This window comes from Leucopleurus acutus (genome assembly GCF_964270905.1).
Source record: "Leucopleurus acutus genome assembly, chromosome: 17".
NCBI lineage: Eukaryota > Metazoa > Chordata > Mammalia > Artiodactyla > Delphinidae > Leucopleurus > Leucopleurus acutus.
The window spans coordinates 70,816,275-70,833,055 of NC_139159.1; the positions used below are offsets into that span (position 1 = coordinate 70,816,275).

Genomic DNA, 16,781 nt, shown 5'->3' on the forward strand with positions numbered 1-16,781 from the left:
GTTTTGCAAGTCCTAGCCACGGCAATCAGAGAAGAAAAAGAAATAAAAGGAATACAAATTGGAAAAGAAGAAGTAAAACTGTCACTGTTTGCAGATGACATGATACTATACATAGAGAATCCTAAAGATGCCACCAGAAAACTACCAGAGCTAATCAATGAATTTGGTAACATTGCAGGATACAAAATTAATGCACAGAAATCTCTTGCATTCCTATACACGAATGATGAAAAATCTGAAAGAGAAATTAAGGAAACACTCCCATTTACCATTGCAACAAAAAGAATAAAATATCTAGGAATAAACCTACCTAGGGAGACAAAAGACCTCTATGCAGAAAACTATAAGACACTGATGAAAGAAATTAAAGGTGATACCAACAGATGGAGAGATATACCATGTTCTTGGATTGGAAGAATCAATATTGTGAAAATGACTATACTACACAAAGAAATCTACAGATTCAATGCAATCCCTATCAAATTACCAATGGCAGTTTTTACAGAACTAGAACAAAAAAAAATCTTAAAATTTGCATGGAGACCCAAACGACCCCAAATAGCCAAAGCAGTCTTGAGGTAAAAAAAACAGAGCTGCAGGAATCAGACTCTCTGACTTCAGACTATACTACAAAGCTACAGTAATCAAGACAGTATGGTACCGGCACAAAAACAGAAGTACAGATCAATTAATGGAACAAGATAGAAAGCCCAGAGATAAACCCACGCACCTATGGTCAACTAATCTATGACAAAGGAGGCAAGGATATACAATGGAGAAAAGACAGTCTCTTCAATAAGTGGTGCTGGGAAAACTGGATAGCTACATGTAAAAGAATGAAATTAGAACACTCCCTAACACCATACACAAAAATGAACTCAAAATGGATTAGAGACCTAAATGTAAGACCAGACACTATAAAACTCTTAGAGGAAAACATAGGAAGAACACTCTTTGCGATAAATCACAGAAAGATCTTTTTTGATCCACCTCCCAGACTAATGGAAATAAAAACAAAAATAAACAAATAGAACCTAATGAAACTTTAAAGCTTTTGCACAGCAAAGGAAACCATAACAAGATGAAAAGACAACCCTCGGAATGGGAGAAAATATTTGCAAATGAACTAACGGACAAAGGATTAATCTCCAAAATATATAAACAGTTCATGCAGCTCAATATTAAAAAAATCAAACAATCCAATCCAAAAATGGGCAGAAGATCTAAATAGATCTTTCTCCAAAGAATACATACAGATGGCCAAGAAGCACATGAAAAGCTGCTCAACATCAATAATTATTAGAGAAATGCAAATCAAAACTACAATGAGGTATCACCTCACACCAGTTAGGATGGGCATCATCAGAAAATCTACAAACAACAAATGTTGGAGAGGGTGTGGAGAAAGGGAAACCCTCTTGCACTGTTGGTGGGAATGTAAAATGATACAGCTACTATGGAGAACAGTATGGAGGTTCCTTAAAAAACTAAAAATAGAGTTACCATATGACCCAGGAATCCCACTACTGGGCATATACCCAGAGAAAACCATAATTCAAAAAGACACATGCACCACAATGTTCACTGCAGCACTATTTACAATAGCCAGGGCATGGAAGCAACCTAAATGCCCATCGACAGAAGAATGGATAAAGAAGAAATGGTACATATATACAACGGAATATTACTCAGCCATAAAAAGGAACGAAATTGGGTCATTTGTTGAGACATGGATGCATCTGTCATACAGAGTGAAGTAAGTCAGAAAGAGAAAAACAAATATTGTATATTAATGCATATATGTGGAACCTAGAAAATGGTACATATGAACCGGTTTGCAAGGCAGAAATTGAGACACAGAAGTAGAGAAAAAAACATATGGATACCGAGGGGGAAGGCGGCAGGGGGTGGGCATTGTGGGGGGATGAATTGGGAGATTGGGATTGACATGTATACATGGATGTGTATAAAATAGATGACTAATAAGAACCTGCTGTATAAAAAATAAATAAAATTAAATTTAAAAAAAACTGGGAGAATATATGCAGATAAACATAAATGAATGTTTACAGAAAAAATTCTAGAAGGAACACACAATACACTTAATACCAATAACCCTTGGTTAGAGGTGGAACAGGGTGAGAAAAGGCAGTGGAGGATATCCTTCACTTTCACTATGTATACTTTGGTATTTGAACTTCTTTTATATTAAGCACATATTTTTTTGTTTTGTTTTTTGCGGTACACGGGCCTCTCGCTGTTGTGGCCTCTCCCGTTGCGAAGCACAGACTCCAGACGCGCAGGCTCAGTGGCCATGGCTCACCAGCCCAGCCGCTCCGCGGCATGTGGGATCTTCCCGGACCGGGGCACGAACCTGTGTGCCCTGCATCGGCAGGCGGACTCTCAACCACTGCGCCACCAGGGAAGCCCTAAGCACATATTTTTTAAAATATTAAGTTGGGAATTCCCTGGTGGTCCAGTGGTTAGGACTCAGTGCCTCTACTGCCAGGGGCCCACGGTTCGATCCCAGGTCGGGGAACTAAGATCCTGCAAGCCGTGCGGCACAGCTAATAAAGTAAAATAAGATATAAAGTGATAAAATTACATTAATAAAAATACCCATAGGCTTAAAGGGCAGGTAGAGAGAGACTAACTATGGAGGTAAGAAAGTGATCATAGCTTTGTGATGATACCAAAGCCCGGAGCTTCAATTCTTTGGTTGTCAGGTTGGGTAGAAACCAGAGTCAAATGCACTTGGGTTGTTGATGTGTGTGTGTGTGTGTGTGTGTGTGTGTGTGTGTGTGTGTGTGTGTACACACATATTTATGATTTTCTCCCAAATACCTGGGGCCAGATGGTGTTCACCATTACGAAACCAGATGTTACACCACCTCTGGCCGTCTTAACTCTGATTAAGTTTGTTTGGCTTAACCTGCTCCAATCTGAAATTCATCTGTGAGATTTTGGGATTGAGTCATGAACACTGGGCGAAACAGAAAAAGAGAAAATAGATAATGACAGCAACCAATCCCTGAGCATTCACCTTCCTGCCAGGACCACTTCTGGGTGATTTATGTATATTACCACTTACTCCATAACCCTGCTTGGTAGGTGACATATTATATCCACTTTACCAATGAATACAATGCAGCCTCCAAAGCCAGGGGAAGTCATCTGTCCAGGTGGTGTAGCAAGGGAGGTGCTGGGGTGTCAGCCCAGGCTTAAGCTTCCTCAAAACACAGAGAAAGCAGCCTCAATCCTCACCATGTTGGAACGGCTTGGCTATGCCCAAAGTCAGCTGGATAACGGTGCTAAAGATAAGAGAACACTTTGACTTAATATCCTTTCAGAGTTTTCGATAATGTTCCCTAGTTAGCTGAAATCTATATCAGCACTATGAAAAAGAAAAAAGGAATTGCTAAGCAATTTATAGTATTTGTCCTCAAAACCCCCTCCCCCCATCACCCACCCCAGCCACATACAAAGACAGATGTGTGTCTTACTCCTAAAATACGGGATTGATGAGATGGGAGCAAGATTATGTCAGAATTTTTCTCTGATAATACCTCCCCTTACCTGCTTAAGTCTACCCAGGAAGCCTATCCTGGACCCTTCCCCACCCCACTATGTGGGGTTAGCCACCAGACCCCCTGCCCCTCCAGTGCCACCATAATTCCTGATGCCTACCTATCCTCCAACCATCACACTTTAATCACAAGGTATTGCATTCATTGTTTGCCTGTTTTCCTCAGCGGAATGTGGGCAGGCACGCGTAGCATAGGGACCCTGCGGCATTCCTATTTCTAGCCCTAGCAAGTAGCACATTGCCCGGTAGGCCCCAATAAATACTTAAAGAATGAATGAGCACAGTTCTAGCCAGGAATGTCCATTGGGAGGGCAAAGAAAGCAGAAGGGCCCAGCAGAGAAGTGTCTCTTAAGGTTTGATAAGAGAAGCTGAAAATAGTCCAATTCTTAGCTTGGGAAGGGAAAGAAGTAAAGAACATGTCTTGTGTAAAACTCCTTTGTATGATACTATAATGGAGGATGCATTTCTCAAAACCAATGAATGTACAATGCAAAGAGTGAAAACTAGTGTAGACTATGGTTGATAATGACGAGTCAATGTTGGTTCATCCATTGTAACAAAGGCACCACTCTGATACCCATGTTGATGGAAGGGGAGGCTGTGTGGTTAGGAGGGGGGTTATATGGGAATTCTGCGCTTTCCACTCAATTTTTCTGTAAATCTAAAACTACTCTAAAAAAATTAAGTCTATTAGTATGTTTTAAAGTAGTAAAATAGATGTCAGCACAAAGAACTGTCACCATGTGATGTTTTATGGCTTTATGAACAACCTTGCTCTTTCTCAAATACAAAAAGAAATAGACCCCATTAAAATAAAGTAAAATAAATCACGCCTATCTATTGAAGATAAAGGAGAATTCTCTCATGGGCCAAGAGTAGAGCCAGGTAGCAAAGAGAAATGTACTCGAGTGTGTGTGGGAGGGGGGAATCGGGGGAGGAATCAGTGTTCGAAAAGCAAAATTAAAAACAAAAATTCTAAGCACTTTTTCCAAAATAAAGGAGACATGGATTAATTTATTTCTATCATCATCTTTTTCCTTATCCATGGCCCAGATTTGGACTTCTAATATGCAAGATCATAAAAAAATTTGCCAATTCTCAGAAAAAGTTTTGTGTACAGTTCCTACTTTTCACAATAAAAGCACTCCCTGAAATTCCATCATATTATTACTATCACTAACTTTTTTACATTTTACATATTAATTTTTTATATGAATGAGGCAAGGTTTAGGGTTATGGCCAAGGAATCAGTATTAATTAGTATTAATTAATTATAAGTAGAGCAACTAATATAACCATCTCAAAGTTGCACTTGGAATTCTGTCATAGACTCCAGCTCGAGTTGGGTGCTCCACACACAGAAACGTAGATCCAGGGTCCTAGAGGGTAAAGGGACTTCCTCAAGGTCATAAATTCTCTTTTTTTTTAAATATAAATTTATTTACTTATTTTTGGCTGCGTTGGGTCTTCATTGCTGCCTGCAGGCTTTCTCTAGTTGCGGCGAGCGGGGGCTACTCTTTGTTGCAATGCACAGGTTTCTCATTGCGGTGGCTTTTCTTGTTGTGGAGCATGGGCTCTAGGTGCGCAGGCTTCAGTATTTGTGACACGCGGGCTCAGTAGTTGTGACTCACGGGCTCTAGAGCGCAGGCTTAGTAGTTGTGGCACACGGGCTTAGTTGCTCCACGGCATGTAGGATCTTCCTGGACCAGGGCTCGAACCCATGTCCCCTGCATTGGCAGGCGGATTCTTAACCACTGCGCCACCAGGGAAGTCCAGGGTCATATATTCTTAACAGAGCCATTTGTGGCAGAGCCAACCAATATGGCCACCATGCCACACCTAAGTGTCCCATATGTGCTTGATTTACTTTGTCTCGTGTAAGCCAGTGAACGCCTCTATGTTGGAGGCACTAATTTTTAAATAAGTCAAGGTGGCTTAAAAAAGTTACTAACTTGGCAAGGTCACATAGCAGGTCAGCTGGAAGCAGGCCTGTGTGACCTGACCTCAGCCTGGAGAGGTAAAAAGAGTCACAAAAGGGCAGAGAGAAGAGGGGCAGTTTGAGGAGGGACTGTCACAGTGCCCAGCCACAGGGAAGGGGGCATAATTATGGGTTGGCCAATTTTACCCTAGTCCTGACACTATTACACAGGATGGATAAGGACGTAAAATTCCTCATGGCTGAGAGTTGCCTTTCCTCTTTTTCCTGCCTCTTTTTGCATCCCAGAGTCACTTGCTCCAGAGTTGCTACAACAAGAGTGAAAATATGTGTGTTACTCAGATCGTGCTGCATGCCAAAAGCTGGAGCAGAATGAGGTGCTATGCATTCTCCCAGGGTAAGGAGAAGGGGGGAGGAGCCAAAGGGTGGAAGTGGTCAGATGATTTCTCAGTGGAGGAACCATGGCCTAGGGCTTGGAAGGCCAGCATTCCTGCTCCTGGCCAGAAGCAGTCGATTATTAGCTACGTGTCCATGTACAAATCACCTCATTTCTCTAAACCTGTTTCCTCAGCTCTTAAATGAAGATATTAGTATCTGTCCAGAAAGGCTATTGTGATGATTAAAATAGGACAGCGTAGGCAAGGTGACCTCATCATTGTCAATATTACTATCTATTGCAGTAATCCCTTCTTATCCCCTCTTGGCTCTCCAGCACCTAGCACCTTAGAAGTTCACAGGAAATAACTTGTTGAATTAATGAGTAAACATATAAAATGTAGAAACAAGTTAAATGGTTCTTCTACTAAAGATCAAAGCTCAAGAAACATCTCAAACACTACAGCAGGAACTCAACAACTTACGTATTAACTAGAGTTATTTAGCTAAGAAATTCTCTAAGACTAAAGGGAAGACTTCTCTCTCCCAGACAGTAACTTCATTTTGAATAAGGCTTTTGAACACCTATAATATCCCAGATTTTCTTTAGTTAATCTCAGTAGCTAATGATCTGGGCTTTATGTGCATTGTTTCATTTTGGACTCAAAAACAACCATGTGAAGTTGATACTATTACTATGTTATATTACATGTATCATATATTATTTTATTTTAGAAATATAACTGATATTCAGAATTGAATTGACCAATGCAATAAGCCACATTGCACATAGGAAGAAATAAAGTTTCCAAGCAGGTATCTACTTTCTCCCAATGTTACCAGCAGGGCCAGAGTAGAGAAACCCAGGTAGTTTGACTGTCAAGCCTTAACTGCTATTTGATTCTGTGGGCCTAGGACCAGACCCTCTACCTCCAGTTTAGCCCAACAACTGAGAATCCTCAAAGTTATGAGGTTAAAAAGAAGGCATGGAATGTTGATAATCAAACCTTGGGAGTTAATTACATTGTTGCACAACTTTCCCAAAAGAGCAGTGAGCTAATCTTTTGAGTCATTTATGGCCACACTAGACAAGGCATGAGAGACTGTATCATAGCAGCGGCTTGTGTTAGCCAACTGTATAAAAGAACCTCTGTTTCAATCATGGCTCCAAGGCTATGGCGCGCAGGCTATAAAACCTGTTGCTCCCGCTTACCTCTGTCCCTATCAAGCCTAGCCTGGCCACTTCTCCTTTCACTTGCACTGGGCAAAGGCCCGAATTCACACACATCATTACCTGGCTGGCAATATAAGCCATCAATAGCATGAGCAGTACAGCCTCTAGCTCTGGAAGAGGGGAGGGCAGTCACATTTGCTCTCCCTGTTCAATCCATCCTAAAAACCACTGTGACTTCACCTCTTCAAACCACAGTCCTGACATCACCTTGAGTTAATAGGGCTTTCTAGACCAACAAATCCCAACCTCCTATTTCATTCACTCACTCAAACTTTGAGAGTATCTCTGCCTGTTCCTGTGTTAAGTGTCAGATACACTGAATTAGACAACAGTTTGCAGAAGGGAACCCCAAGGAGAAATGGCTACCACTGGAGCATTAAGCAAAGGCATTCTGAGAGCACTCAACGTTCATTCATTCACTCCCCAGCCTTCCTCCCTGAATTAATGTAATCAGTATCCACTCTGAAGCACCTGGCTTTCTCCTCTACCTCTTCCGAAGTTCAGCGTAAATGCATCTTCAGGGAAGCCTACTGACTCAGTGATGGAGAGAGAGCCTCTCCCTACACCCTGCGCATTTCTTTCACTGCACCTATCACATCTCTAAATTCCTTCTTGTGAAGATTTTGGTAGTAAGCAGTTATCTGTCTTATCAATTAGAAAGTAAGTCACATGAGGACGGACACTGTGCATCTGGTTTACCTTAGGCAATGGAATTTAGGAGACTCCCCATTAAATACTTCATGAATATTAGTTATATTAGTTACATCCTTTCCTCTATCATCATTGTACCTTCAGGGCTTTGATCTGATTTCTCCAATTTCTCTGAGTTCTCCAATTAAACCTACACATATCTGCTTTATTTGAATACCGATCAACCATCAGCACTTCACAGGACCACCTTTCATTATATTTGTTCTACATGTATGAGTGAAATTTGATTTCCCCTTAGAAACAAGCTCAGGGGTAGAGATTATCTAAGGTTTTTGCTCGTCTCCAAACTTTTTATGTTCTAGTAACTCGTCTAGGGCTCAGCATCCTCTAGCCCTTCATACTCAGTACCTTGCTGTGATTGCAAATCACAGACACTAACCTTTCTTGCATCTACCGTGCAGATAAAATTGTGTTTAATAAGCAGTTTTTCCAGGAAACTCAGTAAAGGGAAATAAAAGCCCTTTTGCACACATTTTGGGCCTGTTCATTTTGGAGGTCCTTTTAAACACTTCCAAACATGTCATTTTCCTACATTAAGCAAACTCAGTCCATTTAGGAGAAAGAGGAACAGCGGCCTCCACCAAAATCACCCCAAAATATATGCACATTCTATATTAGGCTCCCTTCCCTCTACTTTCCTGTGCAATGAGAACCATGGTAAATTAAGGACAACCACTCTAGGGAAAAATGGTCTCACTGCTGCTTGAGCTCTCGATAACCTTCAGCATTCAACACTCTTCCTATTTAAAATCCTCACAGGAGCCTGTTGATGGAGCCCAGGTTTTTGAGCCTCACAGGACTGTGGCAGTGACTTCAGGTGCTGGTCTAAGGAGTGCTGGTGGCCTCCCACACACCAGTCCCAGAGGCCACATCTGCTCCTGTACCTACTCCTGGCACCTGCATCCTTTATCATGTCAGCAGTGCCACTTGATCACATGGGCCTGTTTTCTGTAATTAAATCACTCAGGGAGCCCATTCCCTTTGTCTGGGATTCTGAAACCACCTAACACGCAACATGGGTTACTGATCTTATTACCAGACCTCCCCAGTACAGAATCCAAAATGTGAGTGTGGCTTCTGGCAACGTTTGCACTGATCCTGAAAAAAATCAATGTGTATTGAAAATGTATGTTCACAAGATGTTCTTCATGAACATGGAGCCTAGAAGCAATAGGTGATTAATTCCCACACAGTAAATGCAGGGAGGGTTTTCAGTCACTAAATGAATTCATCAAAATGTTTACTGAGTAATGTAAAGATGAAACACACTTAATATTTCAGAAAAATTGCAGTTAAGCTGAGGAGCTTGGATTTGGACCAAAAATGGCAGAAGGTATACAAATGGAAAAAACCCATATATAAATAGAGTTAACTCTAATGAATGGTTTATTGGAAACCCTCAGAGCATTTGTCAAAAGGATTTGACAGATTCTATTGTAATAAGACATAGTGAAGAGGAAATGGTTTAAAAGATGTCATCAATCTTTTATTTAACTAAGCACTTGCCCTTCATTTTGAAGGAAATGATACAATTTCAAATCTGAACCTCCTTCTCAAGAAGTGGTGTGAGAACATAACATTGATTTAACATACAATCTTCAACAAAAATAAAGTTTACACAATTCACTAGGAAATAAAATACATGAAATTTATCAAGTTAGTCAATGTAATTCTCCATGGGTCACAAGTATCGCTAAGAACAAAACATGATGAAAAGCTGAATAAACCAGTCAAGTTTATAGTTACCCTGATTAAAAAAAAAAATTCACAAATAAAATGTAACTTTCTAAACAAATCCTTTCAATGATGATCACACTAGATTTTATTTTGATTTACAAAAAAACAATGGTTAGACAATCACATAATATCAAGAGTCTTCAACACAGTGGATTCCATTTTGTTAAGAGAAAAAAAATAGAAAACAAGTAATCCTTAAATTTTCTTCACTCTCCATAGCATATGTCGTAGAAAATTAAAGTTTTGCTTCCAAAAATATGTTCCCATGTGGTTATGGTGTTGTCGACTGGTGCTCTTAGGGCCAGAAGCAGCAAAGACATGAGAAATTTAACTACTGAAGTGTCATTTTTCATAAAAACTAAAAATTTCCTTAAAGGTCTGGAGTAAAGTCTTCTGCTAGGCTTGCTAGTGCTATAAAGTCATTTTTAATGAAATGTAGAATAAAACTACAAAAACTATGAGTTCTTTCAATATAAAAAGTTGTGTAGCTGAAGTTGTAGGCTCCTTTGCCATACATAAGCAGTCTCAATAAAATATTTGCTCAAGTAAGAAAATATAATTTGTCTGATTACATTTAGCATCCGTTCCAGTTGGGTGTCCTGCTTATCCCTGCCAGAGCTTCTAAAGAACATTAGAATCAATATTCCTTGCCTTCAAAGAGCATCCGTAATTCACAGTACAATACAGTTCTAGAATCTTAGTCCTAAGGAGAAACAAAAATTATTAAATATATATATATATATATATATATTTTGTAAAGTGCCAGATGTAGCCATTGCCTGGACATTAAAAACTCTTATCCACAACACTGCCATCTTCGAGAAAGATGCCAACAGTTGATTCAGTCCCCTTTCCTTGCAACCTTCAGTGGCTGGTTGGTGCTTTACTTTAAGCATGATGACCCTAATAAAACTTCCAACAGAATCACTGTTCCGAAGCATTACGTACTTCACATCTCTGGTACCCTGTAAAAACACGTGATAAAGCAGCATCTGGAGTAGATCTTTCCTCTTCTAGATCATGTTCAAGCCCTGTTATCAAAAACCTCTTCTCTAGAGGGAGAATGCTACTACTGATATGGATTTTATAGGAGTTCTTCCTTCAAGTTGAGGTTTCTCACAAAGCTGTTTGTAACAGAGTCACTGCTGTCCCTCGGTGTGACCAATGACATTCACTTTCCATTGAGGAGTGAAGGAGGGAGACAGAGACCGAGCAGTGGAAAAGAGAGCTGGCTGGCTAGCCCAGAGCTGCTAGACAGTGCCGCTCTGTTCTTCTCTCTTGCTGTCTGCACAATGTCATTACATTCAACTTTCCCTTGATGGTGTTAAACATAAAAGACAATCCAAATCTAGAAGGCTCTCCTAAATGTCTTTACCCACGTTTACCTTGCTCCGCTTTTCCATGAGCAAAAGAATACAAACGCAAAGCTGCGAGATTATTAAACAAGAAAACTAGATCAACATTTCCAACAGGAGATTGACACTTCTCCAAATTCCTGGACCAGGGCTGAGTGTGGTTCATCTTTAACATTGACAGGACCTGTCTGGGGATTCCTGTTAAAACAGGGAACATAGCTAATGCCCTTGTAATGAAATAATTTCATATTGAGGTGCTATAAAGGTCTAGGCTTTTAAAAATTATGGCCTCAAATTCCCAAGTTTAAAAAAAGTACGAGTACAAGGAAATCCTTCAAGTTTTGTTGCCTTGATTTATAGATCTCCAGGCAGGAGGCCTGAGGATGGCCACCACTGTGGAACACTCAAGTATGAGTCTACTCCAGCTGTAAGAATTGGGTCACAAGATGACTTGTTCAGTGTAATCTATAATGATTCCCAAGAGAAAAAAAAGAAACTTCACTCAACTTTTGAGACAGCATTAGCAATGCCAATGTGCAGCAGAGGATTCTGAAATCAAGGGCACATATCATTAAAGAGCTCACATGAAAACAAAGGACAGATTGTACACATTTTTTAAAGCCTCAGAGTAAAGCAAACACAGCAGCAGATTCAAATAGTATCAGCCATCCTGCTTCGGACAGATCCCACCATCACCAATCCATGCTTTAGGACTGTCACCAGATCTGGCGCTGACTACACCAGGTTGCATTTATTTATGATTGCTGTCACCCTTCTTCATTGAGAAAGCATTCTGAAGGTGTGTTCTCCAAGCGACAAGAAGACTGCAGCAATATAACAAAACTTTACACCTTGAATTAAACTGCATCGAGTGTGGCTACCAAAATAAACAACTGTCACTGAAATATGCCTCAAGCCTAAGATTTTACCACCAGCAAAACAAAACTGAGTGAGGGGGATGAGGCAATGAAGGAAAAAAAAAAATTCACAGGACCACCACACCAAAGCCTTAAATTAAAAAAAAAAAAGTTACCTTCACTATTCAGGAAGAGAGTCAGGTGGGGGAATGGACAGGAAACTGACTGATTCCTGCCAGGGCAACCCTGTTTGGCTGTTTCTGTAGTGGATACCTTATGGGGTGGCAGCAGCCAACCTCCCGTGTGACCTGGGGATGAACATGGCCAAGCAGGCTTAATTAGATCAGAGACACAAAGGGCTATTCCCTCCTTTGATAACAAATACCACAGCTGTAAGTGCCTACAATAGCAAGCAAGAAACAAAGGCAGCAAAACAGAACCAAAATTGAATCCTTCCTTTAGCTGGCCCCTGACAATGATTTACACGTAACCTGGGAAGTGGCGATGGCCCAGGAGACTCAGCTGGAAGCCAGCTCCAGAAGACAAATCGCCTGGGGATGGGGAGGGGGCATGTGGCAAAATCTTTGTTTTGTAGCCCAAGTTTACTCAACTACTTCTTACACTTCACAGGGGGCTGCCTGATTTCAGTCTGTGGCTCCCAGACCTGGTCCTGGTTTTACCAGCCTTGCACCCCAGAAAAAACACAAGATAAATCACCCCAGCTTCCCGAATCCCTCACACTGCTCTTTGGAGGTAGCACCACCACAAACCTGCTCTGGCTTTACTGCAGGGCATCCTCCAAGGCCATGGTAGGAGGGGAAGCGGTCGGAAGGCAACAGCAGGCATTGGTACTCTGAACTTTTCTCCACCCCTAAGTGCATAAGAGGCGTCGATTTTTGGACCCAAGTCCAGCAGGGATTAAGTGTCTGGCAAGTCCACAGTGTGCCTCACCTCGGAAAAGGAAGACAGATTGAGCCGGCGGGCACGAAGCCCAGAAGCGCCCCCGGCCAAAGTGCTCCTACCTGCTCCCTCTTCCTCCTCCGTCCAAGATAACAAACTCAAGCCACAGCTGGCTGCGCTTTTCGCCAACTCTCCGTTTTCCAAATGGCCCAGGAGCCCAGATGGGGCCCAGAAGGTGGTGGAGGAGGGAGTGAGAGGAGGGAGGGAGCAGCGGCTGCTACAAACAGCTCCCTCACACAGCTCCGCTCTCAGCTCGCCGGTCAGCGAACCACCGCCTCTCGGGCCCCCTCCTCCCGGGCGGGCGCGGGGGGGCGCCCGGGAGGCGGCGTAGTCCGCGCGGCGTCGCTGTCGCTTACGTCCGGCTCAGCGGGGTGCAGGTGCGTGGCGAGCTCCTGCAGCACCGCGGCGCGCCCGATCTGGTCGTTGCGCCGCTTCTCCATGATCAGGTCCTCCAAGCTCTGGAACTCGAGCGTGTGGCTACGCTGCGCAGAGAGCTGGATCTGCAGCCGGTAGGGCTGCTTACCGATGCGCAGCTCGCCGCCGATCTTGAATTCGCGCTTGCCGTAGCGGCACCAGGCGGCGAAGCTCTCCGAGTTGCGCCAGCTCAGCTCGCGCTCCTTGGCGCCCACGTGCGCCAGCGCGTTGCGCACCACGGCGCTGGGGCTCAGCGGCTTGTAGCGGTACAGCTCGTTTACCACGCGGCCGCGCCGGCCCTGGCTCGCGTCCGTCAGGAAGCTGTTGCTCACCTCCAGCCGGTGCAAGTGCACCACCTGGAAGTTGCCCACGTAGACAGCCCAGTGCGGGTACTGCGCCTGCGACACGAACTCCACCAGGTCGCCAGGCCTGCACTTGTTGAGCAGGTTCTCGGGCGTGTAGGTGCTCAGCGCCGCGGAGCCCGGCGCGAAGCTTTTCTGGTAGATGCACTCGTCGCGATAGAACACGGAGCACTCCACTTCGTGCAGCCGCGGGTCATAGGGCTGCGGCGAGGGCAGCGGCAGTCCGTCCCCGCCGTCAGGCAAACCGCCGCCACCGCCATCCGGCCCCTGTGGCGGCGGCTGCGGCTCCACGTCCTCGTCGTCATTGGAAAAGATGTAGGAGACCCCGATGCGGGGCCCGTCGTCCCGGTCCACGCCCGTCGGGTCGGCAGTGGGAACTTCCTTATAACTTAGGTGGGTCAGTTTCTCCACCTGGTTGCCCATCACGCTGCGGACACACGTTCACACCGCCGTGAGAGGAGAAAGCGAAACCACCACTAGGGTCATTGGCACAGGTCCCCGGACAGGGGCTCAGACCACCTGTTGGGAGAGGAAGGCAAGGAAGCCATGTAGGAGCCCTTCCGTGAAACGTGCGATTTGTTCTTAAGAGGAGGAAGAAAGGTTGGGTGTCGGGCACTTGGACCCAATTTACGGGGACTCTCAGATGTGGCGAGCTTTTCCTCACTCTTCCGCCTCCAGGGTCACGGTCGCAGGAGGCCGGGCAACTCCAGCTCTCCCCCGCCCCCAGCCCTTCACCTCGCCCGGGCAAAAGCCCACTGCATCAGCGACTCCTACCGCTTCCGCCAGCGCCCTACCTGCCAATCCCAAGCAGGAGGGAGAAAGGAAAAGAAACTTTAATTCCCCTCTCCTAGCCCCCTCCTTTCACCTCAGGGTCCTAAGTTATCCCAGAGACGCCCCCATATCAATCGCTGAGGAAACCGGCTAGGACCCCGCAGCGCGGCCCGGGCAGGTGAGCCGCCCTACCTGGCTCACCTGCGGTGCTTTCTCCTCCCGTCTTGCCCGCCCCTCCCCCCCGCCCTCTAGCTCGGGTTACCTGCGCAAACTCACCCGCCTAGAGGTGGAGGCCGTGGGGAGTTGGGAGGGGCCCCCCGCCGCACCCTGAGACTTCTAGGGCGAGTTTGCAGGTGTGGGCTCCGCAGTCTCTCCTCTCCGGGCGCCAGCGGCTGCGAGGCCGGTCATGGGGGAGCAGCGCATGTCTTGCCCCCGCGGCTACGCAGCGCCTCAAGACTTGAAGGTGGGGAGCGGCGCCTCTTCACACAGCACCCCTTCCCTCTGCCTGGGGCCGCTTCTCCCCTTCAACCTGCTCTTGGGGGAGGTGGGGCTCCTTAGAAGGAGGTGAAGGAAGGAGGTGAAGGAAGCAGCCTTGGTGCCCAGTGGCGGCAGCTCCCGCTCGGTCCGGGCGAGCAACAAGCGCCGGGAGAGACGGGATTGTAGATCCGGCTCCGGGCTCCCAGGGCGGGAGAGCAGCCGCTGGCATTTAAAGAGACAGGCGCTCGCTCCCGGAGCCCGGGTCTTTCCTGCACGGCGCTGAGCCTCAGGCATCCCCGCCTCCGCCCCGCCCACACGGGCCACGGGGCTCCGCCCAGGCCACGCCCCCGCTCCGGAGCGGGTTTAAATCCCGCCGGTAAATAACCGATGGGTCGACTGGAGTGGCGGTCTTCGCGCCTAACCGGTAGGATCTTTGCTTACCTTCTTAGAGCAAGACCTTGTTGTGAAGTCCTCGCTGCTTGCTCAGGTCGTATTTTTCGGAGCTGTGAGCTTCAAAATGGAGTTGGAAAGCAAACGCCACCTGCCAGTGTAGAAAGGAGAGAGGGATTAAGAGTTTGGTGTTTGTTCCGTTTCCCCTTCGTCTCTTCATCCCCAGAGTACCTGGAGAGGGAGGAACAGTCATTAGAAAGCAAACAAACTTTTGCTTCTTTCTTTTCTTTCCTAGAACCGATTTCTTGCCAAAAGTCACAGAAGAGAATTTTGTACTAGGACAGCTGGAGAAGTGCTTCCGTCTAGAGGTATTACCAGAATAAGCCCTGTGAAACTTTCAGATAGGAAAAAAAATCACAGAAAGGAAACAGTATAAAACAGAATGAAGACTTAGTTGCTGACTTGGTTCCAAGACCCGGGCTCTTAATAATGTCCCTCGAAGTTAGTACAAAGTTGATTTCATAACCTCCATTGTTGTTTTGAGAGTTACAAGTTCATACACGGGATAGTGAAAGAAAGCATTCACCTCTGCTTGTTTATTTTGGGGGTAGAGGTTGTAGGAATTGCCTAATTGTCTTTAAGAACATATTAGCAGAGGCCCTCGGTGGATATATTTCCTTCCTACTGACTTACAGAAGGAAGTGACAGGAGACTAGTATTGCCTATTAACCTCCACTACAAGAGGACAGTTCCTGCCTCTCCCCTCTTTGTTGGTTTTGTTTCTTGTACCTAAGATGGAAGCTACCAAAGTGGTTTTTCTTTTCTTTTTTTTTTTCTTTTTTTATGTTTTTTTTGCGGTACGCGGGCCTCTCACCGCCGCGGCCTCTTCCATCGCAGAGCACAGGCTCCGGACGCACAGGCTCAGCGACCATGGCTCACGGGCCCAGCCGCTCTGCGGCACGTGGGAGCCTCCCGGACCGGGGCATGAACCCGCGTCCCCCGCATCGGCAGGCGGACTCTCAACCACTGCGCCACCAGGGAAGCCCTTTTTTCTTTTTTTAAATAATGGATTGGAGTCGGGGTGGAGGGATGACAATAAACAAGCTTAGACTTTCACTGGAACACTGGAACACCCAAAGTAATTCTTGGTGGAATTAAGAATGCAACTCAAGACCTCCTCTACCCTGTTTTCCATCACTTTCTTTTCACTCCGTTTTTCCAGGTAACACTATTATTCAGTGTGTATACTGACCAGTGGAAACAGGAATATACTACCACTGTGATCCTTTTTAGTTTGAGGGGGAAAAAAAAAATTAATCTACTTACGTACTTTTGAGCCCCAACAATCAATATTGGCAGGGCTGTGATGGAAGTTAGTCCTTCAGCAAGTCTAAGATCACAGTATAAGTTAGACCAAAAGAGACTTCTGTATGTCTGCTGTATAGATTAAGTATTTTCTGACCAGCCTCAGGCATGTGTGACCAGATGCGTCTCCTCCCTGGACTTTTTGATAACACGTGCTCTGGGAGCTGCTGTTTAACCTGACTAGTATTTGCCACTAGCATGTGAGCTCATGTAGACGCCCATTTTACAGGGAGGGAGGGGGTTTAGACTGA

At 45.0% G+C, this 16,781-nt stretch overlaps 1 protein-coding gene across 1 annotated transcript; it reads right to left on the bottom strand.

Moving 5' to 3' along the window:
• Window positions 1-9,325: 9,325 nt before the first annotated feature.
• LRATD2 (LRAT domain containing 2) lies at window positions 9,326-14,934 on the bottom strand. The gene is made up of 2 exons (XM_082858606.1): window positions 14,575-14,934; window positions 9,326-14,046 (listed from the first exon to the last, which is right to left on the bottom strand). The coding sequence occupies exon 2, from the start codon at window positions 13,948-13,950 to the stop codon at window positions 13,012-13,014; it is 939 nt and encodes a 312-aa protein (XP_082714732.1). The 5' UTR covers window positions 13,951-14,046; window positions 14,575-14,934; the 3' UTR covers window positions 9,326-13,011.
• Window positions 14,935-16,781: the final 1,847 nt, after the last annotated feature.